The sequence below is a fragment of the Panthera onca genome, chromosome B4, assembly GCF_046562875.1.
Source record: "Panthera onca isolate mPanOnc1 chromosome B4, mPanOnc1 haplotype 2, whole genome shotgun sequence".
NCBI lineage: Eukaryota > Metazoa > Chordata > Mammalia > Carnivora > Felidae > Panthera > Panthera onca.
In genome coordinates, this window is record NC_138345.1 from 49,051,646 (window position 1) to 49,079,327 (window position 27,682).

The 27,682-nt window shown below is 37.4% G+C and overlaps 1 protein-coding gene across 5 annotated transcripts in view; it reads right to left on the reverse strand.

Moving 5' to 3' along the window:
• The window catches only part of EPS8 (EGFR pathway substrate 8, signaling adaptor), a 188,124-nt gene that overhangs the window by 11,491 nt on the left and 148,951 nt on the right, over positions 1-27,682 (reverse strand). For 4 of the 5 annotated variants that reach the window (XM_078450068.2, XM_078450069.2, XM_060658273.3 and 1 more), the window contains 6 exons: positions 24,343-24,491; positions 21,392-21,575; positions 16,435-16,565; positions 11,156-11,264; positions 10,134-10,277; positions 7-229 (listed from right to left, as the gene is read on the reverse strand). In XM_078450068.2, coding sequence (XP_078306194.1) covers positions 7-229; positions 10,134-10,277; positions 11,156-11,264; positions 16,435-16,565; positions 21,392-21,575; positions 24,343-24,491 — 940 coding nt within the window. The remainder of the gene's footprint in view (positions 1-6; positions 230-10,133; positions 10,278-11,155; positions 11,265-16,434; positions 16,566-21,391; positions 21,576-24,342; positions 24,492-27,682) is intronic. The other variant, XM_078450070.2, reaches the window with a different exon arrangement.

The window sequence follows — 27,682 nt, forward strand, 5'->3', positions numbered from 1 at the left end:
ACTTACGGTCGACCGGAAGTTGTTTGTGTTTCTGGTTATCTCGCACAATACTACCACCACTGTCACTGGAGCTGCTGTTCTGACGGGTCACATTTGCTGGGACCTTTGGCACAGAAACAGGTGCTGGAGTAGAAGGAGGAAGGGGTACAGGAACAGGAGCAGGTGTTGGAGGAGGCGATGGAGCAGAGGGAGTATCCGTTGGTCTTGGACCATATTCCATCCTTTGTTTCTATAAAAAGACAAATAATTAATTAGAAATTGCAGAAATAGAAAACCTAGGCTAGGAAAACAATTTATACTTTAACAGGACATTGTTGGCTATTTATTTGTAAACTTACCTGCAAATCCATAGCAAATTTGTGTGTGCACACACACACACACACACATACACACACACCTCCAATCCTATATGGTAGAATGATCATTAAAAATCATCTTTTAAATATTCTACATATTTTTTCAAATTCAAAATGTAAGTTAAAAAGTCAAAAAGATATACTAGTAGGAAACAGTAGTATTAATGATAGTAATAAACGTCAAAAAAATAAAATTTGAACTTGGAATCACACAACACCAGGGTAGGTCAAAAGATTTCTGATTATTTTACAAATTCCATCAATATTAACCTCTAATTGCATTGGAAGTTTAAATATCAGTAACATAAAGCAACATTTAATCCTCAGTTTAAAAGTATGCTAGATTAAGTAATATTTAATTCTGCTGCTTCCCATGTAGTTTGTTAAGAAAAAGGGTAATATCTCAGTAGATAAAATATCTCAGGACTATGTTTTATAATAAATCATTTTAAAATGCTGTTAATTTCTTCACGCCTTAACACTTTCTGCCGTCATTTTAATGTTAGCTTATTAAAATCAGAAATTTTCCGGGGCGCCTGGGTGGTGCAGTCGGTTAAGCGTCCGACTTCAGCCAGGTCACGATCTCGCGGTCCATGGGTTTGAGCCCCGCGTCGGGCTCTGGGCTGATGGCTCGGAGCCTGGAGCCTGTTTCCGATTCTGTGTCTCCCTGTCTCTCTGCCCCTCCCCCGTTCATGCTCTGTCTCTCTCTGTCCCAAAAAAAAAAAAAAAAAAAAAAAATCAGAAATTTTCCTTATTAAACAGGAATGCTGTGGGGTAAGTGGTGGGAGGGTAATGGTATGGTCTTTAAATGTTTATGACTGCAACTCGAAAACATATATTAAAAACAGTCCATGTGGGGATTTGTATTAAAAAAGGTGAATGTGTTAATATACACAATAACAGTGGTGCCTGGATGGCTCAGTCAGTTAAGGGTCTTACTTCAGCTCAGGTCATGATCTCACAGTTTGTGGGTTCAAGCCCCGCGTTGGGCTCTGTGCCGACAGCTCAGAGCCTGGAGCCTGCTTCTGATTCTGTGTCTCCCTCTCTCTCTCTACCCCTCCCCTGCTCATACTCTGTCCCTCTCTCTCTTTCAAAAATAAATAAACATTAACAATTTTTAATAAAATAAAATAAGATAAAATACACAATAACTCTCAGTAAGTTTTAAATCATGATTGTTAGGCTATTAGAAAACTTTATTTATGTATATTCCCTATTAAACTACACAGGAGAATTAAAACTTTAAACAAAATAATCTTAACTAATAGATAACTGCAATATAACAAGTTCCAAATTCTCAAAAGGCAGTATTTGGGTGCTTTTTGTTTTTTGTGTTTTTTGGTAAAATCAAAGATACAGAACAATGACTTATCATTTAGGTAAAGTTTAGATACTGCAGTGGCATGATTTTAATTATGCTACTATTCAAGATTAGCAGAAAAAAATGCAAAAATGTAGGCCTTTTGGTAATCTGGTCCTTTGGTTAGAACAGTATGTACTTTTAATTCCTAAATTGGCCCAAATATAAGGTGGTATTGATTTTAAAAGAAGGCTCCCCAATTTCCACAGAGATGAAAAACATAAAAATACACAACACACACCGTTTTTAAATTAAATCATTACTCAAAAAAATTTTTAAAAAAAGCAAAAACAAAAAAACCACACTATCATCACAGTTGCCTTCACAGCAAATGAGTCACACCTGTGGAAACCGGTGTGGGAAGAAACCCGGTTCTTCTCTGCTGTTTCTTTAAAAGCTACCACTCACCAGCCAGTGGGGTGAAGAAGGTGGGAAGGGAATCAGGCAGAAATGAAAGCAGAACCGAAAGAAGGGTTTGCAATGCTGCCAGCTATTGGGATATACGGAGGGGGGAGAAAGAAGGGAAGAGGGAGGGAAGGAATAGAGGGCAAGATCCATAAGAGCATGCCACGAAGTTAGATGGGACAGAAGTTAGATGAGAAAGAGAGGCTGCTAATGCCCCTGGCATTGGAGGCCTAAAAACGTTCCTGATATATTCGATAATAGAGTTCATATATATTCATATATTAATAGAGTTCATATATTTGGGCCAATAAGACATTTAAAAGCAACCAAAATACAGCAAATGTCACCAAAATGTTATACTTAGCACACACCAAAGTCATCTGATTAATGTATATGCAATGTTCCTTTGACAAGAATAGCCTTTGCATGTAATTTCATAAAGGGTCAGTGAATTCTCATGTTAGGATCTCAAAAGTGTCAGTTTAAATTGTTATTTTTAAAGCTTAAACAAGCAAACAAAAAATTCTATCAGCCCTGCATTCCATGATATGATTCATACTTTCTGCTTTCATAAAAACAAGAGCAGCTAGTGTTCTGCTATCCATCAAATAATACTGTGAAAAATGGGACATGCTGTGTGTTACTGTCACAGTCAAGTCTGAAGACAGGCTCACCAAAACTCATGCCTCACCTCATTTCCGTCATTGCTGCATAATGCAACTTTATTAGTATCAGCTGACAGAATAATAGGCTTAAAATACATGTAGTTGATGAAACAGAAACCATATGAAAACTTGTCATGAATTTACTTGCATATTTCCCCCTTTTCCTGATCCTTTCTTCCTGCCTCGTGTCTCCAACCCACGGAATGAAAAGGGGGAGAAGTGTCTCCTCAGACCATCAGGACCTGCTCTGAAACAGCAACCAGGGCAGCGTTTCTGTGGAAGTCGACTCCTCACTCTTGGTGCGGAGGAAACAGAGCATCAGTACTGACTCTTGAAATCACTTCTCTGTGTCCCTCCCAATCTTCCTTACTCTCCTTTACCCACCACGCAGTTACTGCTCTTCCCTTCATTATTTCTGTCTCTTGGAGGCAGATCCAAATTGATGGCTCCTCAACTTCCAGGAAGTCTTGGAGAGTAGAACCACACCCTGCACCTTCTTCTCCTGAACCAAGTGGTGAAGCTCTAAATCCTGCCTCCAAAAACTCTTGACCAAACTCTTCCTGGTTTGCCCACAACTCTCCCAGTGTTGGGACTGGAAGTCCCAAGTCCCTAACAACCCTCACTTGCGAGCAAACCGGCATGACTGGTCACCTTGAGGTGGACCAACTTCTCTATAGTGACTGTTCACCCTCCTATCTCCCACAAATATATTTAAAGTTCTGTTTAAAACAAAATCCGTCTTCTCTTTCTCTGAAAGGAGTCAGAATGACTAGACCCCATGGCAAATTTACTTTCTTATTGATAATTAAGTCAGAATGAGTCACTTTAGCCACTAAAGTTGAAATTCTCCAGGATTAAGGACAGTTATTTAGAGATAAGCTCCTGATTCATGTAAGAGACTGCTTCAAGGGGAAGTTATGCAAGTAAGCCCAACCAAGCCATTGAAATTGAACTGTTCTTAAAATTTTAACCTACACATTTTCCCTCTAAATTTGGTCTCTTTGGAACTCTGCAGTGGAAAAAAAAAAAAAAAAGGCACAGCTGGAACATTTGGAGGGTGTTAAGTCCAGAAATTGAATCCAAAAAATGATATTAAAAAGAAGTGTCATGAGGGAACAAATGTGGGTTACCTCTGACAGCTCGCCAAGTAATTGCTATTAGGAAAATGGAGGAAACCACATTAAATGAGAAATTAACACAGGAGATGGAACTAAAATAGTATGAGTTACAATTCACATCAAATATCAGAACACGTGAGCAAATTATTTTTTGACAGTAAAATTACCTGCCTACAAATCAACTTATATAATTAATTTCCATCATTCTTATCTAACAATGGAAAACTAATTATATAGAATCATGCTACAGTATAAACCGTATAGAGTATTTCAGTACCTATTTGTATATTATTGTGTTTTTAAAATATTAAGATAGGTTCATCTTATTCTTATAGTTTATAAAGAATACAATTAGAGTGCACTATATATAAGGTTAATTTCTCTTTAAAAGCTGACTTTACAAAAGGAAATACATATCATGGTGTGTTTTAGGGAGCTTTAGGTTTAAACTTGTAAGCAGTCTCAACAAAATTTTGTAATTCTGCACATGCATGTTGGGCAGTCATTACTATATAGAAATAGTAACCATATATAAGTCACCTAGATCCATAAGATATATAGATACATATGAGAGAGAGACAGAGAAAGGGAGATGACTTTTCAAATTATTGCAAGAAATACTGGGGAAAATGTCAACACATAAGGCAGAATAAAAAGTAAACATCCTTTTCTAAAAACCATGCCTCTAATTAATAAATAGAATGTTCTGAGATTAATTTTGAAAACACATTTTAAAGAACTGGGTACTATCAGGAAGTAAGTCTACTGGAACGAATACGAAAACATCTTGAGTAAAATGGTCACTGTCCAGCAGTATCTGAATATCTGGACTGAGCTTGAAAAACAGAGCATTCATAACATGGGGTGAAATTAGTAGTGTTACTGGTTTAAAAGTCACAGGAAATATTTCCTTTCCTATTTTAGGGCTATTTAAACATGCATTGAGAAAAATACCACAAATGTGTATCTAGACGGGATTGTGGAGATTGTTGACCCCTTCCACTTCACAGCTGAGCAAACTGGGCACAGAAAAATAAAATGCTTTCTTGAAGTTCACACAGCTAGTTAGTGACAGATTGGGGCTTTTTGCGTACTATCACCATATCTCTTGCTAGGAAACAGAGAAGACAGGAAATTTTCTGTTTAATTCACAGGACTGTAACGACCAGGTATTCATAATTATTGGCACCTTGGTAGACTAAAAATATCTACAATAATAATAAGTACGTAGACTTAATAGTAAGTGGAAGACCCGTTTAGTCAAGCCTTTGAGTACACCAGAGATAACAGGAGGGTGGGGTTAGTTTCTGCCCTCATACAGCATGAGAATCCATATGGGCAAAAAGGTAATTCTAGTAGATGAACAGTCCTAGTGCCAGAGGTCTGGGAATCAAATCAAAAGAGGTATCAGGAAACTTTATGTGGCAAGTAGATTATATGGGGAGAAAGCACCCTGGATGTTGATCTGTCGCCCAGCTAAAATACAAAAAAGTACTGGAATGCTCTACAACAAAATTTTTATCAAAAGGTATATCATTTTTCTTCATTTCTCCATAGTCTCTCATAAGCATCTACTTCCGTTTCCCTGTGGTTTCAGTTAATCTTTTCTTGATGTTCCATATCTTTTATAAATTCTGCATTACTGCCCTCCCTTTTATTGTCAAAACTTTGTGGAACCCGTGGGGGAAACACAATAGGTGGGAATGGCTGTCTTTACAGAGCTGTTAAAAATCACTCCAAATGTGAGGATATTAAATAGCCTAGACTCTCAGGGACATTGGTGGCAATTCAACACCTATTTACTTCTGCTGCCAGGTACTAGCATCCCTGCTATCAGAAAAGAATCTCCGACCGAAAGTGTCTGAACAACAGCAAGTACTCTTGTGCCTTTCACCGGGGAACTGCCATCATTCTTGACAGGAAACACAAGGATATGAAACAATAAGAGTCACAACTGTGTGCACTGTTAAAACATTTGATGACTTGTAGACGCCACATGGAACAGTTTACATCTAACTCCCTAGTCCCACTGTTCACAAAATGTCTACTTTCTAAGTAAATTATGTAATTTGGATTACCTTCCTCAAGGATGAAAAAAAAAATGGAAGAACTGATGAAATCTAAGGAATTGGTAGATAAGGCAAAAATTCCACTCTGAGGATGGTGATTATCAGATTAACTTTTATCGCAATACCATGCATGGTAAAGTTATTCTGAGAAAATGTCTCTTAAGCATTCATAGAGTGAAAACTGTATGTATGTACAAAATGAGAAAACAATCTTTTCTAAGCATGATTCCCATTATTGATTGAGTGCATGAGACCATAGGCTCTGAATCCAGAGTCCTGGGTCCCAATCCCAGCTTCACACAGCTGTTAATTGTTCATAACTTACTTTTCCAAACCTTAGTTTCCTCATATATGAAATGTGCCTACTTCATAAGGTTGTTGTGGGAATTAAATGAATCAGTATTGTGACGTCCTTAAACAATGCCTGCACTCGGCATGAACACTGACTACTGGCCATTATCTACTCGGAGGGTAATACCATTGCTATCAGTGCATGTGAAGGAAGCTTAAGCAATTAATCATTAGGTATCATTCAGCAGTCCAGTACAGGGATCTAAAATGTTTTTGCTAGAAGTAGTTTCTTGGGTGCCTGGGTGGCTCAGTCGGTTGAGTGTCTGGCTTCAGCTCAGGTCATGATCTTGTGGTTCGTGAGTTCAGGCCCTGTGTCGGGCTCTGTGCTGACAGCTCAGAGCCTGAAGCCTGCTTTGGATTCTGTGTCTCCTTCTCTCTCTGCCCCTCTCCTGCTTGTGCTCTGTGTCTCTCTCTCTCTCTCAAAAATAAATAAACATTAAAAAAAAAGAAGTTTCTTTAAATTCTTTCAATATTTTGATCTCAATGGATAGAAGATACCAGGGGGAAAAGAATGTCACCAATTTCTTTTTCTTTTTTAATTTTTTTAAATGTGTATTCATTTTTGAGAGAGAGAGAGGGAGAAAGAGAGACAGAGCACGAGTGGGGGAGGGGCAGAAAGAGAGGGAGACACAGAATCCGAAGCAGGCTCCAGGCTCTGAGCTGTCAGCACAGAGCCCAATGTGGGGCTCGAACTCATGAACCGTGAGATCATGACCTGAGCCGAAGTCGGTCGCTTAACTGACTGAGCCACCCAGGCACCCTTATCATCCTTTTCTGAGGAGAGAGAGGGTCACTGGTAATGCTTCAAGAACAAAGGAGCAAAGCCGTGGCAGATGGCTTGGTGATTCAGATTCCAGACAGCAGGCTTTTATGGAGGACCTGCTCAGTGCTAGGCTTTCTGTCTTCCTTTTCATCAAATGCAAGATCCTGGCACTCAATAAATATTTGGGAGGTGAATAAGGAGATGAATAAGACACAGAGTTGCTCTTGATTGGTTTGTAATCTGGTGGAGGTCTGTTAGGCTAGAGGGTTAGGATCACTGGAATTTACATAAATATGTGGTATCTTTATTGTCATTTCAAAATAAGCCACACAGTTTTTCTTTAGGTATATTAGACCAAGGATGCTTTTGTCTTTTCCATCTTATTCTACCTAGTCACTGTGTGTGTGTGTGTGTGTGTGTGTGTGTGTGTGTGTGTATGTGTGTGTGTGTGTGTGTGTTATAGATGCTTTGAGAAAAGGAATTCTTTTAGAGTAGGATTTATGCCAGATAGCAGATTGTCAAGACTGCTTATTAAAATTTTACAAGATTTTGGTGGTTTTGTTGGGCTAAGCCCAAAGTTTTCAGGAGCTGTTAAAAAATAAACTCTTTCTAATACCTTTTAAAAGCAGAGCTCTTAACCTAAACACACACACACACACACACACACACACACACACACACACACAGCTTCTATAACGTTTCCACATATATCACTGTATTCAGAGCTGCATCCAGAAATTTTTAGAAGACAGTCAGATAGTGTTGAAAAGTTTAAAAGGAACCAGCCCAAACAGGCAATTCCCACACATTTCTATTTACATAAAGTAGCAAAACAAACTCCTGAAGCTTGTGAGCACTTAAAAAATTTCTTGGTTGTGCCAAAGTTGACAAAAATGTAAGACGAGGCTCTGTTCGAGAAAGGAGGAATAAAATTTATGTCCTCAAAAAGTACTCTCCCTACCTGTGATATGTATCAACAGTTTTGCTTTGGTTTTAAACAGAAGCAACCTTTAAACAGAAAAGTCAACTTATGGCTCAGGCCAAGAATCAAGGAAAAGACAAGACTGAACAATAAACAGACAAAGGTAAGAGAGGTTAAATTCCTTAGGAAATTGCTGGTGGGGTAAAATACTTAGTTAGAATTGACATTATTTGCATGTTTTGGTATTTTATTGGAGTTTGCTCATCCCTAGTAAGGATGCACACAAACAAAACTTTGGATAATTGTTTTTAACTCTTGACTCCTGTTCATATGCAGCATCTAGGGATAGTCTCTGTGAACAGTGTCTCTGATAGCTTATTACAAGTTAACTGTTAAAAAGTTAACTTTTTAACATTAACATTGCATAAACTCAAAGGGTATATACTCCATCACTGTTTTAGGCATATACTTCACTCTTTAACACTGTTTAAGGCATTTCGTCCAACTGTCTATAGGAAAGAAGGTAAGGAATTGGCACTTATAAACCAGGTGGAAGTCTATGTTATGTCAGGTAACCACATCTCAAAATCAGAAAGGAACTCAGGAAAGAAAAAGGTATTCAAACTAAGTTAGAAAAGTCACTTCAAAAATCCACAGGAAATGGAGTAGTAGACCATACCTTGAATAACTCAAACTCCTTCTTTGGCATCAAAAGCTAATGACAAATGATGAACATAAATTAAGTACATAGTACATATGCACATCAGGCTAGCCAAAACAAGCACGGCAAACAGAATTTCCACCACATCACCTTAAGTTATCAAGATACATACATTGTACAATAATTCTTTACTTTATAAGTTTGCATGGGGCGCCTGGGTGGCTCAGTCAGTTGAGCATCTGACTCCCGATTTCAGCTCAGGTCATGATCCTAGGGTTGTGGGATCGAGCCCCATGGCGGGCTCCACACTGAGCATGGAGCCTGCTTAAGATTCTTTCTCCCCCTCTGCCCTCTCCCCTCTCTAAAATTAACAAAAAAAAGTTTGCTTGACTCTTGGATTCTAGTAAGGCCAAAAGTCACTCTGGATGACCACAGGACCTATACTCAGTGTGAACACTATGAGGGGCCACAAGTAATGAATGGTCATGCAGCAGAGGTATGATCACCATCCTACATGTGGACAAGCTGTATCTTACTAAGCCTATACCTGGCATGAACATCAACTCTGTCACTGGACAGCATATGGAGCTTCTCAAGTTTATGACATTATTATGGGGTCAGGTGTGATTTTTTGCTGAAGATTCTGAAAATTAAAATAATTCTTCCTGGGGGCATGATATAGAAACCACCACAGGTTCATATGCTACATATGAGACGGTCCATCCATTCCGCCTCTGCTAGCAGACTGGACTCTAGAGGTTCTGTCACAGGTCAAAAATCCCAACTTAAATAGTAAGTGGATTCAGATGTTCAGGTGAATGAGCTACCAGAGTTAATAAAGTCTGAAAATGTGTCATGTGACTCAAAGATTATTTAATGATCAACAAGAGAGAGCCTGATCTATCTACCCTATGTCATAAGTATATTTTAATCTTAAAATCAAGAGAGGACCAATATTATAGTCCAAATGAATACCCACGTGTTGGTGTAAGGAGGTGGGGGGGGAAGAGTGCAAGTTCAAGGTCAGTGGCAGAACATTTAAGAGAATAAGGGTGAAAGATGGTGAAGATGAGCCACCCTCCAGCCACTGTCCCAGTGCCACCCTCTATGAAGAAACCACTGGATAGGAAGGTTATGGGCAAGAGTGAAGAGGCAGAAATACTGCTTCTCCGAACATCAGAAGGACTATAGGACGTGTGCGAAAAAAGAGAAGGTCACTTACTGGTAAACATTTTAAGCAATTTTCTGAAGAAATAAATCAGAAAAAACGTATATATAATTGTTCCCTATATCTTTCGCCATTGCCCCCCCCCCCCGCTAACCCTAGGAAAAAAACTATACAAATTATACAACAAATTAAGTCGCAAAATGATTAATACACAAAAGGTATTTAAGTCCCATTTTAGAGTAATCAATTTGAGAGTTTATAAAAGTTAAATTTTGCAAAAAGTCATAATAAATACCTGTATGGTATGCGTGTATGGTGGATCAGCACGCCCTAATCCAGATTCTGGAGGTCTCACTATATCCAAAATGTTATTTGGCACAAATCCAGAGTCTCCACTTGCATTTCGAACCTTCCACCATTGTTTTCTATCATCAAGGATCTGTCATCATGCAAAAAAAATAAAGGCATCATTCCATACCAAAACCAATCTATGAAAGAAGTTCGATGTTTATTCCTTAGATCAGGAAACTCTTTTCACTTCTAATAAGCTGACTTACTATCAACACACTGTGGGTTGAATGATTCTCAGGAGTTACACTGATAATCATAATTACTAGTATAAAACATGTATGGAACCACTACTGTGAATGTCCCCAAGGTCCTCATCGCCTGCCAAGAAGGTTTAACTGTGCTATCTGAAGCACGGAAAGATGACTAAGATGACATGTTTGGAGAGGTCTTTTGTCTACACCCTTCAAACAGGAAGGAAAAGAATGGAAACCATTCTTTTTATAAAAACTATCATGACTATCACATTACATATTAAAGAAGATGAACTCCGAGTTATGATCTAAGAAATGGATTCGAGAGTCATGGTAGATTATTCCCAGAATCAACAGCTTACTCACTGATGGGTACATTTGTGCAAGGGGACTATGACAGGAAGAAGGAAACGTTTTCTCTCGTTAAAATATTATGATGTATCAACTAGCCTTGATTCCAAAATGGATAAATCCCAGAAGAAAAGAGGACCAAGTAAGCCAAGAAATTCAACCTCTGTCCTCCCCACCAACCTCCGTTTTTCACCCCCTCCCCCAGAAAAACCCAACAAAAAAATAAGATAAAGCAAGCTCCCCCTCCTAAATAGATATAGGTATCTATAACATGCTTTTATCCTGGATAAAATAAAATGACATTGACCTGGCACTTTTTAAGGAAGGTTTAGATATATACCAAATACAACATGCAGTATATTGTATACAATATACAAAATAAATCCACTTTATTAAGAGTATAAAAAAGGTAAAATTCTATTACCTCTAAAATATCATCTTTTAGAACTGAGAGCTCACTGTTGTTCCTTGCCACAAAGTCATACTTGGATTTGGCATACTTCTTGGGTTGTGCTTTCAGTAGATCATAATTTCTATAAAAAGAAAGAGAAATGTTCATTTAGTGAGTTCTTCCTAAAGGCTGAAAACAGAAGTAAGACATTAAAGCAAATCAATGCCAATTCCTACCAGAAAACATTCTGACAAATTATTACAATAGTAGTTTAGTTTATTGTATTTCATAGAATATGAGAACTGAACAAAACTTTGGAGTTATTACTATTAAAATGAGCAAACTATGGCTAATACAAAACTAAATAATGCAAAATCATAAGGTTAGTGGATACTAAGCCAAATACAGAATACAAATCTATGAATTCTTTGTCCATTAAATATACCGGGACATTACTTTGGTAATTAGCAACTCTACCATGAAAGAACTGGGATAAAGATCAATGGTAGCATTTTTTATAAAATTAAAAGAGACTGAAGATAATTTCCATAGTAGAAATTTAAATTATATGTTGATTTCACTAACTCAAGCAATGTCTTTAATTCATATTTAAAAATTATGACTGTCAAGTTTTAGAAAAGTTTTGCCCAGTTCCTAAATTGCAAGGGTAGGTATGAATTAAGAGTAAGACTAATAACACCTCCTAATTAGTTAATCCATTCATTCATTATAAACTTATTTTAATAGTAAGAACAGGTCCAAGAGTCCTATGCTTTTTTAAAAAGAAAACTTTCTTGGGGCGCCTAGGTGGCTCAGTCAGTTAAGCACCGAACTCGATTTCAGCTCAGGTCATGATCTCACAGTTCGGTGAGTGAATTGGAGCCCTGCATCAGGCTCTGGGCTGGCAGGGCAGAGCCTGCTTAGAATTCTCTCTCCCTCTCTCTCTGTCCCTCCCTCATGGTCTCTCTCTCAAAATAACAAAAAAACAAAAAAACCCACAAAACTTTCTTAAAAAACCAAATACTTCCTTTAATCATTAAATGACCACTAATAAATTTAACATAACTAAAATATACCTCTATATGTAATACAAAAATTGATATATCAATAATGCACTACTATTTTCTTCATTTCAATAATAAAACACTTTAACTGTTGTTTATTAATTTCACTCCCTCATTTTCTCCTCCATTTACGTTTCCACATTTCCTTACTCATTTCTACAAGGGAAAAAGCAGAAAGGAACTAAAGACGTTTGTTCATCTTTCCCCTGTCAAGTGGCCCACCAGGGTCCTCTGGAATAATGAGTCTCAGCAGGGCCAGCACGACAATTGTGACACAACGTATTCTGCCATCAGAGGTAATTGGCAACCTCTTAGTAACTCCAGAAGAGGAAAGGGACAATGAGAAAAGATGACCCAAAAGCTATGCTACCTACTGGCTATTTTTGATATAGTTTTAAAAAATAAGAAAAGTGAGAAAAGTGACATTATAGCCAAATAATTATTATATATTAATAATAATTTAACAGCTGTTCTGTGGGCTTCCTACCCCCTTTCCCTACTTTATATGTTTATATTCTATTTAGATTTCATTTGGGGGGATAAAAAAATTCAGCCACTCCAGAAGTCAGAAAAACAATAATTTCAGTTCTCTATCTTTCTCTCTTCCCTCGTGTTCCCCTCCCACGATCTGGAAAATAATCACCATTAATAATAGAGAGTTGAGTATACTATAACAGGGCAGAATAACTCTCTGCCACTGTGTTTCGGAACCAGTGAATTAAAAAGAAAAGTTTGCCACAGCTCTCCTTGAAGTCTTTGCTATTTTGAGTGTCTCAGAGATGACTACCCAGCATGCACTCAAAAAGTGCTCTAGAGAGTACAAATCTTTACGGTTTACAGTTTCTTGCCCTCTATAGATAAAACTTAGCTACGATATTGACCATATAATCAATCTGAAAATCATACTGTATAATTTTTCAGATATACTAAGGTTTCTTAAGAGATCTATAATATATAAAAACGTATGTTCTCTGTTCCTGGTTTGGAATAATCGATATCCACTTGATATAGAGCAGATGTGGAGTCAGCAATGATCGGAGACATCTCTGAAGCATGAACTGCTTTGGGATAGAAGTAAACTGTAATCCCTCAAAGGAGAGGGCTCTAAATTCAACAGGTGGTTTACCTAATGGCACAGTAAGTTTCACTGAAGAGTGAATATACTTCACATGGTATTTACTGCATTCCAGGCATAGGCGTGTAATAGAGTTTAAGGGTAATAAAAAATAATTATAAAAGAAAATTCCAAACCTCTGTGTATTTTATATCAGACCAGAACTTTCAGATTATCTTTTGCAATAATGATGATACATTTTCTTAGCAACCTGAAACATCAACGATCCAGGTGCCTATGTCAACGATTCAGCACCTATTACAATAGCCTGAGTGAGAGATGGGATCCACAAGACTACTCAGATATACAATCTACCCACCACTCAATGTATTTTTTTTTGAATTTTTAAAAATGTTTATTTATTTTTAAGAGAGAGAAAGTGCGACTGGGGGAGAGGCAGAGAGAGAGGGAAACACAGAATACGAAGGAGGTTCTGAGCTGTCAGCACAGAGCCTGACTTGGGGCTCGAACTCACTAACTGTGAAATCATGACCTGAGCTGAAGTCAGATGCTTAACCCAACTGAGCCACCCAGGTGCCCCCATCACTCAATGTATTTTTTTAAAAATTCTTTCCCCGGGTAAATTTTGACAACCCTAAACTCTATACATAATTGAGTATCCCTTCATGGAATTGCCTTCAATAAATTCCATTTAAATTTTTTATTTCTCAAAGGTTACTAAAAGAAACTTTGTGATATTTACCACAACATTCTCTAAATGAGGAAAAAAATCTTTAAAAGTAATGTCCCTTACATCATCCCTCACATTCTATACAAAATTTCATGAGACAAATATTTTTGAGGATTGGATAAAAAAAAAAAAAACATTATTTATCCTAATAAACCAATATATACTTCTTCCTTTTGCTAATGACAGCAAATGATTGTTTCTCTTTCTGCTGACAGCTAGGAACCTCAAAGACAAATCTGAAATTCAATCACAGTATCAATCTATACTTCCAAAATTTTAATTCTTACCCCCACTCTTGATTACTTAATTTTGTAGTTTTTGCTTCATTAGTTTATTTTTAATATTAGCATTACTTAAACTGCATATAATTTAAGTGAGTTGACTGAATCCAGTTTGGAAGCAGATGAGGTACAGAGATATAACTAAATCACTAAGTCAAAGTACACTCTCCTGACCCTCTAAAATGATCAAGATAAACTTTTAAAACACTTTGTGGTAAGCTGTCCAAAATAAATGGCAGAGTTTTTTCCATCAGTAACACTATACCTAACAGGCTTAGAGGTGAAGGGCAAAGACATAGGTAGTGACTCTGACATGTTGGATACACTATCATGTGCCTATTCAATCATTCAATAAATCAAATAAATCTACACTTACTGAGTGGCCACGATGTGCTAGATGTGGTCCCAAGGTCGACAATGATCAAAGTTAGTTATCAATATATATTATAAATCTGAACACACATGAGAAATGTACTCAAGTGGTTTTGTAGCTTTGTTACTTTGCTATGAAAAATTACTGGTTTACTGGAGAGATAGAACAAAAAGGGAAGAATTACCAATTTAAAATAATTTCTGGTACATGGATATGTTTTTAAAAAAGGAAAAAAATACTGGGATGAGTAATAAGTTACTCAAGAATTTCAATGAAATAACTTTTAAGCTTCAAAAATAAGTTTCATGAATTATCTCTTAAAAATTGAATCTATAATTAAAACTTATTTCGGGTGCCTGGGTGGCTCAGTTGGTTAGGCGCTGACTTCCGCTCAGGTCATGATCTCACAGTTCGTGAGTTCGAGCCCCACATCGGGCTCTGTGCTGACAGCTCGGAACCTGGAGCCTGTTTTAGATCCTGTGTCTCCCCTCTTTCTGCCCCTCCTCCGCTTGCACTCTGTTTCTCTCTCAAAAATAAAATATACGTCAAAAAATTTAAAAAAAATATTTCATATGTTGGCATCTTTAAAATGTATTATTCATTGCTGACTTTATATTCTATATAATATGTTACTGGTGTCCTTAGAGTAATACTTGGAAAATTTCTACACCAGTTACTTAAGTATTACCTCTGTTGTCGTTCCTAACAAAACCAAAAAATTTTAAATTCTACCTTCTTTATATTCTATTAAGAAAAGAGTATACTAAGGGGCTCCTGGGTGGCTCAGTAGGTTAAGTGTCTGACTCTTGGTTTCAGCTCAGGTCATGGTCTCATGTCTTGTGAGTTTGATCCCTGCATTGGGATCAAGAGCCTACTTGGGATGCTCTTTCTCCCTCTATCTCTGCTCATGTTCTATCTCTCTCTCAAAATGAATAAAATAAACATTAAACAATTTTTTTTAAAGAAAAGAAGTAAAGGGAATGCAACCCTCATGGTAAGAGAAGCTTTGTGATAGGAAGGTACCAGCGCAAGCTTTCAGTCCCATTCACCTGAATGACCATCCTTCCATTTCCTTTTTCACCTCCTTTGTTTCTGTTTTGTATATGGGTTGGCCACAATCCTCATTTGGCACCCTCATTTGCAGAGGCTAGAAAACAAGACTGAAGAAGTGAACCTTCTCCAGTGCCATTACTTCTCCCCCATCTCAGTTCTCCACATTTACCCACGCTGAATTTTTTTTAAGAGTGAAACTAAGGGGAAATAAATGAAAGCTAAAACTGAAAAGTAAAAATAAAATACAGTAAGATGAAATGGTAAGAATGGCAAATAAGACACTGACTTCTTCTAAATATTTAGTTTATATTTAGAAATAGTTCTATCTAAAGGAAGGTTTGTTTTTGTTGGAAGGAGAGAAAGATGGAAATTGTTTCCTTTTAAAGAAAGATCCTTAGAGACCATCTGGTATAAACTAGTGGAGAGTTTCAAAAACAATTCTTCTTTCTTCTTAATTCACAGATTTTGTCAGAGCACCTTTTTAAAAAGGGAAAGTCATCCAAAGGCATTTTCTCTAAATTAGAGTTATAGGCTGGAGGTTTTCCAGTTAGAATTATAGACTAGAGGCTTTCTTTATCAAAGCCAGCTCTATAAAGGAACAACTGAAATTTTATCAAACAATTAACAGATGGAAAGTTTAAAGAAGTAGCGAACAAAGCAGACACTGGGACCTCTACTTGCACTAAATCAGAGACAGTCATCCGCAGCTCTCCAAGTGGCGCCCATGAAATCTTACCTATCTACGTGGAGATTAGGAGTTGGCTTAAAAGCCACAGCAGCTTCCCCTTGGTCCAGATGGGGCATTCTTGTGTACATGTTATTGAATGCATACCCATCAGGTGGAGGATACTCTGATACACTGGACTGCTGAAAGACAGAGAAACAGAGATTAAAGAATTGCTAAGACTATTTGAATGACCACTGACGTCAGTGAACAAAACCCTCCACTATAATATGATCAGTTTCATTTTCAAGTGATTGGCCATTACTAACAAATTATGAAATGGGGTTGGTACATTTTTTTTTTTTATCAAAGACCTATTTATAACAGGAAAAGTCATTAGTACAAAAGCTATATGTTAACTCTGAAAATAGCCGGGTATGCAAGTAATACATTCTTTCCTTAGGAATTCCATTGAAGGTGATTTTGGTATTAGATAGATGTTAACAATTTATATAAAATGAAATTGGTTTAAAAACAAGAATAAAACTCTTCCCCCTTGCTCTCTAAGTTTAAGGAACAGACCTTTACTACTCTAACAAAGTAAATGTCACATGAAAATCATCTAAACTCTGTGTATTAAAATTATACCCCCCTCTCATTTTTTTAAATGTACACAGTCCCTATTTTTTTTTAAATGGCAGCACTATTACCAGATTTACTACTGAGGAAAATACAGAAAGGCAGAAACATACTGATCTTGAGAGTCAGTAGTCCAGGGTAAGATAATGATGGGAGTAATTTCTTTTTATGTTTAACACAATTCTGACATGAGCCTACTAGGTGCTACCAGGAGGGGGAGCTGAGGTCTGTGGGTCCCAAGGAGCACCATAGTTTTAAAGCTATGAGGAAAAAACAAAGAAACAAAGACCAAAAAAAAAAAAAAAAAAAAAAGTACATAAAGTACGTAAAGATTTTTAACTGTTTCTTTACGTGAAATGAGTATGGGACACATACAATAGACCCTGAAGCAATGGAAGTCCTTGGCTATTGAAAGTGTTTGTGAACTCACTGGGGCAGAATATTTGAAACTGGAAATGTCTTAGAAAAGTGTTAGATACATGTTTACTACAGTTCATTCTAATGACAGAGTTCGTTGGAGTACGGATAAACACAGTGTGGGTAGGGTTTCTTCAGTGGACAAGTGTGGATGTCAGAAAAACTCACACTATATTACTCCTCTGGAATATATTTCACTGGAATACACTGCACTTAACACACAAAGAAAAAATTCTCACCATTTAAATACCTTAGCTTAAATCATCAACAAAACGAAAAGGCAACTTACAAACTCAGAGAAAACATTTGCAAATCATGTATCTGATAAAGACTGAAAATCCAAACTATATAAAGAACTCATAGCTCAAGAGCAAAAACAAAAACAAAAAAACCCAACCAACCAACCAACCAACCAACCAAACACAAACAAACAAAAACCCAGTCCAAATAAAAAATGGGTGGAGCAACTGAACAGACATCCTTCCAGACATCCTTTGGCATACAAATGGCCAAAAGGTACATGAAAAGGTGCTCAACATCTCTAATCATCCAGGAAATGTAAATCAAAATCATAATGACATGTCACCTCACACCTGTTAGGGTGAGTATCATCAAAAAGACGAGATAACAAGTACTGGTGAGGATGTGGGAAAAAAAGGAAATCCCTGTACACTATTGGTGGGAATGTAAATTGGGGCAGCTGCTATGAAAAACAGTATGGAGGTTCCTCAAAAAATGAGAAATGTTCAGTAGTTTCACTACTGGGTATAATACTAAAGGAAATGAAATTAGGAACTTGAAGAGATATCTGCATCCCCATGTTCACTGCAGCATTGTTCACAATAGGGAAGCAACCTAAATGCCCATTAACAGATGAATGGATAATGTGGTATAAATATACAATGGAGTATTATTCAGCCATGAGAATAATGCTGTGTGTAACAACATGGATGGACTTTGAAAGCATTCTAAGTGAAATAAGCCAAACACAAAAAGACAAATACGACATGATAGCACTTATATGTGAAATTTACACAAAGAAAAACCAAAGTCAAATTCATGGAAACAGTAGAAAAGCGGGTACCAAGGGCTGGGGAAATAGGAAGAATTTGGTAAAAGGGCAGAAACTCACAGCTGTAAATGAGTGAAATCTGAAGATATAATGTAATGGTGAATATAGCTGAGAACACTATAGTGTATAATTGAAATTTTCTAAGAGAGTAGAACTTAAATGCTCTCACCAAAAGAAAAAAAAAAGACAAATATGTGAGGTGATAGATGTGTCAATGTGTTAATTAACTAGACAGGGGGATCCTTTCACAATGTGTATCAAATCACCAGATGAACACCTTAAATATCTTAGGATTTCCAATTATATACCTCAATAAAGCTGAAATTAAAAATAAAATAAATAGCTTAATTAAGTTGGTTTCTCATTTCCCTGGTTGAGAGCAGAGGCATCAGACGGTTAGGCAGCTTTTTATTAAAGGCTGTTATAAAGGGCGGAGTGCAAGAACCCGGTAGGATCACCTTCACCTTTGGCTAACTTTGAACAGAACAGAGTGAGGGCAGCCAGCATGAGATCACTGGGTCCTAAGAGTGACTGGGAATATTGGGAGGGAGGAGAGAATGATGACAAATGACTAACTGTGATGACTACATACACAGCCTTGTCTAGGGCTGTTGCTGGTTCAGAGGAAGTAAAGAAGTTGAGTATTGCTACCCACATTTGACACCCCACGTCACCTATGCCTTTCGATTCTAAACAAAACCACCAGATCTTGAATCATCCAAGTCTTGTCCTGAGTGCATTTATTTTAGTAGCAATAAAGTATAATAAAGTTTCTCTTCTAGGGATGATTGCATTTTTTATGTATTTTAAATCACCATTACTCGGCCTCTTTTCCAACAAATTCTTCAGGCATCAATTCCCCTAGAACAGCTAGCAGGCGCTTTTCATTTCATTTTTTTAAAACCTCGGAATAAGTACTTAAGCCATAAAATGGCAAATAGTTTACAACAGGAAAATGATAACTCATTATAAGGAAAGATTCTCAATAATTCTTCCTTTAAAATTACTTATTCAGTGAGAGTAGACAACTTTGACACTGGGAGCCCAGAACACATTACTCTCCCTTTAAATACACAAATTGAAAAAGAACTCACAGAAGTGAATTTCTGAGGCATGTATTATTAAGTGGATGTATTTTCTTATTTAAGATATAAAGACTGTAAGCTAGAAATTTCTGTGATTTGAAAAGAGTCAGCTGTAACTATAGCAGCAACACGTGTATCATAATTTCCTGTTTGATTACATCTTTTTTTCCCTCTAGAAAAGTCACCCTCTATGAGGAAAGGAAATCCACAGTGATGAGGTCTGAACTATAAAATCCTCATCACCATCCATCAGGATGAGGTCTGGAGAGGGATGTGTGCCTGCCGACCAAGGCAAAGGGCTGTGAGGTCATCTTCTTAATCCCTCGTTTAGAAGGACAGGCAGTTATAGACTCTACCCTTAGTGTGCCAGAGGAAAAAACAATTACATTAGGAAAAAACATATCTTCAAAGCAGTACATGTGCTTTTTTAAAGTTCTGGAATTTAATCAATCTTCTATAATATTATGGTTATTGTTCAAGGGAATGATTTTTTAAAAATTTAATTTATGTAAGTGTTTTTCCTTAAAAGTGAAGATTTACTCTAGTTTGCTAATCATTCCTTCCTATCATGTTTGCTATGAATACCCACAGCAGTCTGAGAAAATTTATCGACGGAATTAAATAAAGGAAACAAACAGGACCTCAAGGGGCATCTAGTCATCATTTACTGTTTCTTCTCCAAATAGACCTCATTCACCTAATTCCTCAGGTTCTAATCATCCTGTTTGGTTTGCTTCAGCTTTAAGCAATGTTTAATTTTCTGACGGAACAAGAAGAATCACAGAAAAGTCATTTTTAAGAGATGTGAAGGGATAACATAGCCAATTTCAATCCCCCCATTGGCTCCCAAAATAGGTTATTACTCCAAAGCTTACTAAATACTTGAAAGGTACAGTAAATTTTGTGATTCTTCTCAAGGTATGATACTGTTAGAAATGCTCATTTGAGCCTGGGGAATGAATCCAGGAGAAGCTCTGGCCTTCTAGCCAGGCTGAGAGGGCTCCAGGGTTTAGAACTAAATGAAAGGAAGGAAGGAAGGAAGGAAGGAAGGAAGGAAGGAAGGAAGGAAGGAAGACAGGGAGGGAGGGGGAAGAGGGACAGGAGGGAGGAAAGAGAGGGGAGGGAGGGACAGAGGAGGAAACAAATGGGACATTTGGGAAAAAGCTGCTTGGGACAGGTTAGGAGACCTAGGTCCAGGGAGGTGTCTTTTTAAAATTTTTATTTAATGTTTACTCATTTTTGAGACAGAGACAGAGAGACAGAGTATGAGCAGGGGAGGGGCATAAAGAGAGGGAGACACAGAATCTGAAGCAGGCTCCAGGCTCTGAGCTGTCGGCACAAAGCCCAACACGGGGCTCGAACTCACTGACAGATCATGACCTGAGCTGAAGTCAGACGCTTAATCGCTTAACAAACTGAGACACCCAGGCGCCCCAGGGAGCTGTCTTAAGGGTATGATAATGGATGAGAAAAATAGAACAAGCCAACAGGCAACAGGGTGATTCCCTGACAAGGAGAGAAGCTAGGCACTCAAAAATTGAGACTGGCTCACCAGGACACTGGCAGGGTGATGGCTGGCAGGCTGTGGAAGAATGATATGGGGGGCGGGGGGGGGGGTGTCTTGGGCTTTACAGGGAAACAGAGCAACTGTCACAACAACGATAAAAAGCTGAGAGGTAACTAAGGGCAGCAGGACATTTAAGTCATTAGTTCTAGAACAATCTTCAGATCAATAAAACTAGAACTCACAATCAGAATTAGAAGAGAATGCACAGATTACTGCACTTTCTACAAAAAGTGATGTTAAAAACTTTACCTCTGTGGATAATCTTTTTGTCTCTTGTTTGCGCTGATGTTCTGCTACATTTGCCACAGACTCGGCCAGCTGATAAAGATCTTGTTCCATCGGTGCTCCCATGAAGTTCAGCATTGGGGGCTCCCAACCGTTGCGGAACCGTGGAACATATGGTGGAATAAATTGTTCTTTTGGCCACTCTGCTCTGTAGAGGGACATTAAGGCATAAAATTAAGAAATGTATCCATGTTCAAAATTACTTTCAACAAGGTTAGCCACAAAAAAAACAAAATAAAATGATTTGGGCTCCTGGATGGCTCAGTCAAGCTGGACTTCAGCTCAGGTCATGTCTCTTGGTCTGTGAGTTCGAGCCCCGCATCGGGCTCTGTGCGGAAAGCCCAGAGTCTGGAGCCTGCTTCGGATTCTGTGTCTCCCTCTCTCTCTGCCCCTCCCCAGCCTCTGCTCTGTCTGTCTCTCTCTCTCTCTCAAAAATAAATATTTTTTCTCTCAAAAACCAACAAACAAAAACAAAGCATACGTAATCTGCCCTCTCTGCACACATAAAGGGAAAAGGAACATGCTTATGCCAGATTGTAATGCCAACAAAATGAAGATTGAATTTTGCTTCACGATCTGTTTTTTCACATTGCCTCCATTCTCCATTCATTCATCTTCATAATATGGATATAGGTTTTGAAAAACTGGAAAGGGAGTGTGAGGCTAGAAGCGTTGAAAGTATTTAGAACATGAACTTCTCTTGCATCTAAAGTAGATTCAGATTCTCATCTTTCCCTTCCCTTCCCTCTCATCATCATAACCAACCCTCCTGGTGTCAGACATATCTTTCTAAAAAGAAATAACAGAGAATGTCCTGAATGTTTATGCTTTATAAAGGAATAAGTCCTCTAAATGAAACATTACCAATTTTATAAATTAAATTTATCAGCTAGTCTTTAATCAGTGAAATCAAGTTAGGACTAATCTGGAACTGTAATCATTACCCATTCATTATTTAATGACTCTGAGTGAGACTTACTTCTACAAGCTCCTAATCACTCATGAACCACAAAAACACCTGGGACAGAAATTATAGGTTCATTTCTGCTCCACTGTGTTGTTTTATCTCTCACAAGTGAACAATTAATTCTTCAGGTTATATTTCTACTATGATAAAATGAGCCATTTTATTCAGATTATTAAGTACCTTCATAATTTTTGTTATCTTTATGAGTTTTTAAATTAGTATATTCTTTTCCTAATACTCTTAACAATTAGGATTTGAAATGACCGTTTCTCATGTCAAGAGCTAACAGTGTATTTTCTTTTGATGTAGTTTTTCCAATGGTCATTCGTTTTCTCATTGTGAGGTAGGACCCAAAACCAAGAAATTTAAAAATCTAGGCTATTTTTGTACTATGAGATCTGATTAATTTAGTAAGTTTCATGTGAAAATATTAAAAGATCCCACCTAGACTTATCCAAAGATCATAACCTACAAATATCTAATGGATTTAAGAAATCTGTTTAACCAAGTTTTACATAGTATGATATACAAATAGTATGATATATTAATATACAAATAATAAAAATAAATTTAAATAATGCTTTCAATATAAAAGTAACAACTACAGTGCTTTTAAAGAATTTTTTGCTTGGTAAACCATTTAATATGTAAGCCATATTCCAACACAAGCTGTTGCCAAAGTGTAAAATACAAGTGGGGACAGTTTATATGTGTTTCCACAAAAGAAACAGAAGAGAGAAAGTATGAATTGATCCATCGCTTTTAGGCTAGTCCATTCAAAAGCATTAGGAAGAAAAGCTTCTAAATGACCACCTGAATGGCTTATTCTAAGTAGTGAGAGCAATAAAATGATTTGGATAAGAAAGGCAAAAATTATTTATTCAATGTCATAAAATGAGAAAGTTTTATACCTTGCTTTGCTCAGAAAAACTTTAATACTGCAATGATAAATGATGCAATGTTAATGATCTGTCTTCCACAATCACTTTATTGACAAGATACAATTTTTAAAATGATCCCCTCCTTCTTTCCACCCAGAGAAGGATCTTGTCTTTCCTAAGCTCAACTACCAGACTGATCTTTCTAAAACACGGATGTGATTACGTCACACTCCTATTCACAAAGCTAGTGGTTCTCTGCAGCCTATACAATCTTCTCCAACTCCGTAGCATGGCAGGGGGAGCCCTCATAGCCCACCTGTTCATTTCCATGTGGCTCATTTAACACCATTTTCTCCTCTCCCCCTTTCCACAAGCACCTGCTACCCAAAGTTTATATGTCAGCTAAACCCATATTCATTCTCCATTCTCTTGACTTCCTGCTTCATGCCCTCATTTGTGTTTCTCTATTAGAAAAACCCCTTCCCAATTATGTATTCGTGGAAATCCTACTCATCCTACTGAGAGGCAGCATAGCAAAATAATTATGGACATCAACTCCAAAGCCAGACTGCCTGAATACAAATGGCAGATCTGCCACTTAAGAGTTATATGGCTTTGAGCAAATTACTTAACCACTCTATGCCTCAGTTTCCTTATCTGTAAAATAGTGACAACATAGTACTTACGTAAAGTTCATGGAAGACTGTTTAGCAAACCCTATATGTATGGTGTGTACATATATATTCCACAATATGTGACTATTATTATCTATTGATTTAAATGCCAGCCCTCTCTGAAAGCTAACTACCCTCCTCTTTAAATCCTCCTCCTGATGGTTCCACCTTGCCAAACAACAGCAGTTTATGTGTCACTCCTGGTACTTAACATGCCTTATATTGTGCATACTTTATATCTTTTCCACTAGACTAGCTTTTGAAGGGTTTAGGCTTTTTCTCTGTAATGCCTGGTCCTTCATAAGTAGAAGGCTAAAAATATGTCTCATTAGATTCATGTAATAACAAAGAACAACACTTAAAGTATTATAGGTATTAAACTCATACACTTACCTGGCTTTCATCCAAGTTTCTCCCAGTGACACCCAAAGCTGCCTTTCATCAGCGTTGACAGTATAATTTAAGAAATCAATTGTGTCCTTAGTCAACAGGGGGCTGAGTACTGAACTGGCTAGTTCAGGACCTCCTGTTGCCTGCACCACCTAAAATGACAATAAATCATTTTTTAGCAAGAAGATGGTAATTACTTGTATATTTTCAAAATATGTAAAATCTATGCCCAAAACAAGCACTGTTTTCATATACTCAAATTTTGACATTGTGCAGTGTACTACTGAATGAAAAACAGTTTGTTAAGTCAACTTGCCCAGGCTAATAGTGCCTAATAATCTAGAATGAAAAGTTAATAGTTTAACGACTTTCACAGGATCTGTCTATTGGCTGCACAGGACTGTATTTTCCCTGGAAAATACTAATGGCTATCCAGAGAATTCTAAGTCAGGTGGTTTAACTATCTGCTTTTTGCTTTAAAAAAAAAAGTACATGTATCTTTCCTGGCAAATCTATTATGCCCAACTTGAAAAATACGGTTCTATAAAGGAATACTCTAGAGAGAAATAAGTCTCAAGTTAACAGACTATGGCTGTGCCTATAAAGACATACAAAAATAAAAGGATCCGGAGAGAAAAGTGAGAGAAGAATGAGAACTGGTACTCTGAATCTATGACAGCTTTTCCCAGAATCTAATTCTAGGAAACTGTCCTGATTTAAAATGGATAATTTAATGACTAGCAGAAACAAATAAACAGGTGCAACTCTCTGATAAACAAAATGATGATAAGTGTATGTCTGGAAACTGCTCCAGATTGACTTCTCAGAGGCTATTTCCTGGCTAAAGAATGGTAGTTATCTCCTAGAGCAGAAACCAGAGCCCTTTTATAAAAATTTCACTTTCCCAGAGATATGGCACAAGTAAAAAGGGATTTTTTTTGAATGGCTTCAGACCAAGAGTCAGTTTCTCCCCAGTCATCCAAGTGCCCTGAGCATGCCATGCTATCGTATACCTCTGTGTATCTGCACATGTTTCTTCCCAGTTCCCCATGAGGCCCTTAATTCATCACTCAGAACTCTACTCCAGTACCACCTCTTCCAGGAAGCCCTTCTTAACCCCACAGCATAGCTCTGAGGCACCTCACTGTCCCCAAAACAATTTATATGTATTAGCAACATATTACATTTTAACTTATGGCTTATTCTTCAGTTTTCCCTCCCGTGAGGACTAGGACCAAATGAACTGCAGAAAACACAGTGTTGGAGGGATGAATGAGAATCAGTGAAAGATCAAAGATAAGGAGGGACATTGGCTCTTACTTGAGAACAAAACCCACTCTGACTGTTTGGCATGTAATTTTCTTACTTCCAAGTCCTATAAGCACTTCTAGTAAATGTGTAGGGATGATTAAGAAGGAAAAGTTAAGGAGTAAAATCTAAGAGTAAAGGAATTTTTAAATCTTTGGTTTCACAGAGGGAGGAGGGAATGAAACAAAAGAAATGTAAATAAAAAGCTGCAAGACATAGTTCCCTCTGGAGAACGGATGTCAGGCAGGTTTGCATGTATGTGTGCTGTAGGTAAGCTTGTGTGCAGATGCTGGGGGCAGGCAGCAGGTTTTTCAAGCTTTAAAGCCATTCAATTTTGTGTGGCTGGAAGTAGGCTCTTTATGAACGTTCCTTCCCAAGTTTCTTATCCAAGTAATACATCTGGATCTCTGTAGGCAGAACATTAAAAGAGCAACAGACATATTTTGACCAGAGACACCATTAATAAGGAGTCATTTTTGATGAAAAACAAAGATAAAATACATCATATTTTCAGATACATAGCCTGATCGCAAAGGCTAATTTCTACATGTTAGGGAAACCAGTCCTATTATCTTATAGTTCTCCTCTATGTAATGACTACGCAATTACTTACAACGTGTGAAAGAGTTTGAAAGAATGAGAAGGTGGCAAAAAACTGCTCTATAACCAACACTTCCTAATACGCAAACTAAGACAGTATCAAATGTGTTAAAGAATAAGGAATATAGGGGCACCTGGGTGGCTCAGTAGGTTAAGCGTTCGATTCTTGATTTTGGCTCAGATCATGACCTCGCAGTTTATGAGTTTGAGCCTGGTGTCAGGATCTGCACTAATAGTGCTTGGGATTCTCTGTGTCCCTCTCTCTCTGCCCCTCCCCAACTCATACACGTGTGCACGCACCTCCCCCCCACACACACTCTCTGTCTCTCAAAAATAAATAAATATTTTTAAAAAGGAGTGAGGAATATAAATTTTGTTAATGAGCTAGTCTGGGCTTCTTTGCATGTGAATGGCCTTGATCTAATTTTTAAAAGAGCTTATATAGCAAGAATTATTCCAGACAAGTAGAAATTTGATGTTCTATATATAGCAACAACATATGGGAGCATTCATAAATTATTGATGTAGCCTTGGACTTTCATCTTCTAATCTTTTATTGCCCAGTTCTGACATTTATGCTGATAATGTTACTTTCCTATGTTTGTAAAGCAATATTCATTTCATATTCTACTTCAGGTCTTGTCTAGTTGCCCTTGAGGAAAGGATAAGATTTATTATTCCTTTTTGTAACTTGGATTTTGTTTTTCTCATTTTTTTTCTGATAATCAAGTAAAAGCTATGAAAAATGCATTTGAATTTGCTCCATTTTTGATAAATATTAAAGAACTCAAACCATAATGTCCATATGCCCTAAACCAAAATTAAGCTTATTGGCTTCATATAGTTCTTACTCTTTAAAAAACAGCCATAGAAATAATAACACCAAATAATCACACACTACTAACAATTATCATTACTGCTATTGTCATTCTGTTCTCTATTGTCTGTCCTTCTGACAGGGAAAGCCATTCACAACCACTCCACCTGTGCCTGCCTTAGCCCAGAAAACAGGAAACTCTGTCCTCCTGGAAGTATTTAAAACAGATTCTGCCTTCTTTTTACTCCTTGCTCACTTGTCCTCCCACAAAACGGGAATGACCTAGCTAATTGGAGGAATTGTAGAAAAGAGTGATTTGTAGCCCAGTCTCTTTTCATATCTGTCTGTATGTGGGGCCAACAATTGTTCTGCCTGCTTTCTGTCGCCATGCTTTCCCTAAGCCCCAGCACTTTTTTTGTGTACTCTTAAATATTCCAGTGAATTCTCCTAGCTGTCCTGTAGGACAAGACGGCTCTACATAAAGTCAGCTTGGAACAATTGCTATTACACTATTTGCAAGTGTAAGAAATATAAAATAGGAAGGGAAGTATATTATCATACCATATAAGGAAAGAACATACCTGGATACTGAAAATTCAGAAAATGAAGATGTGTATC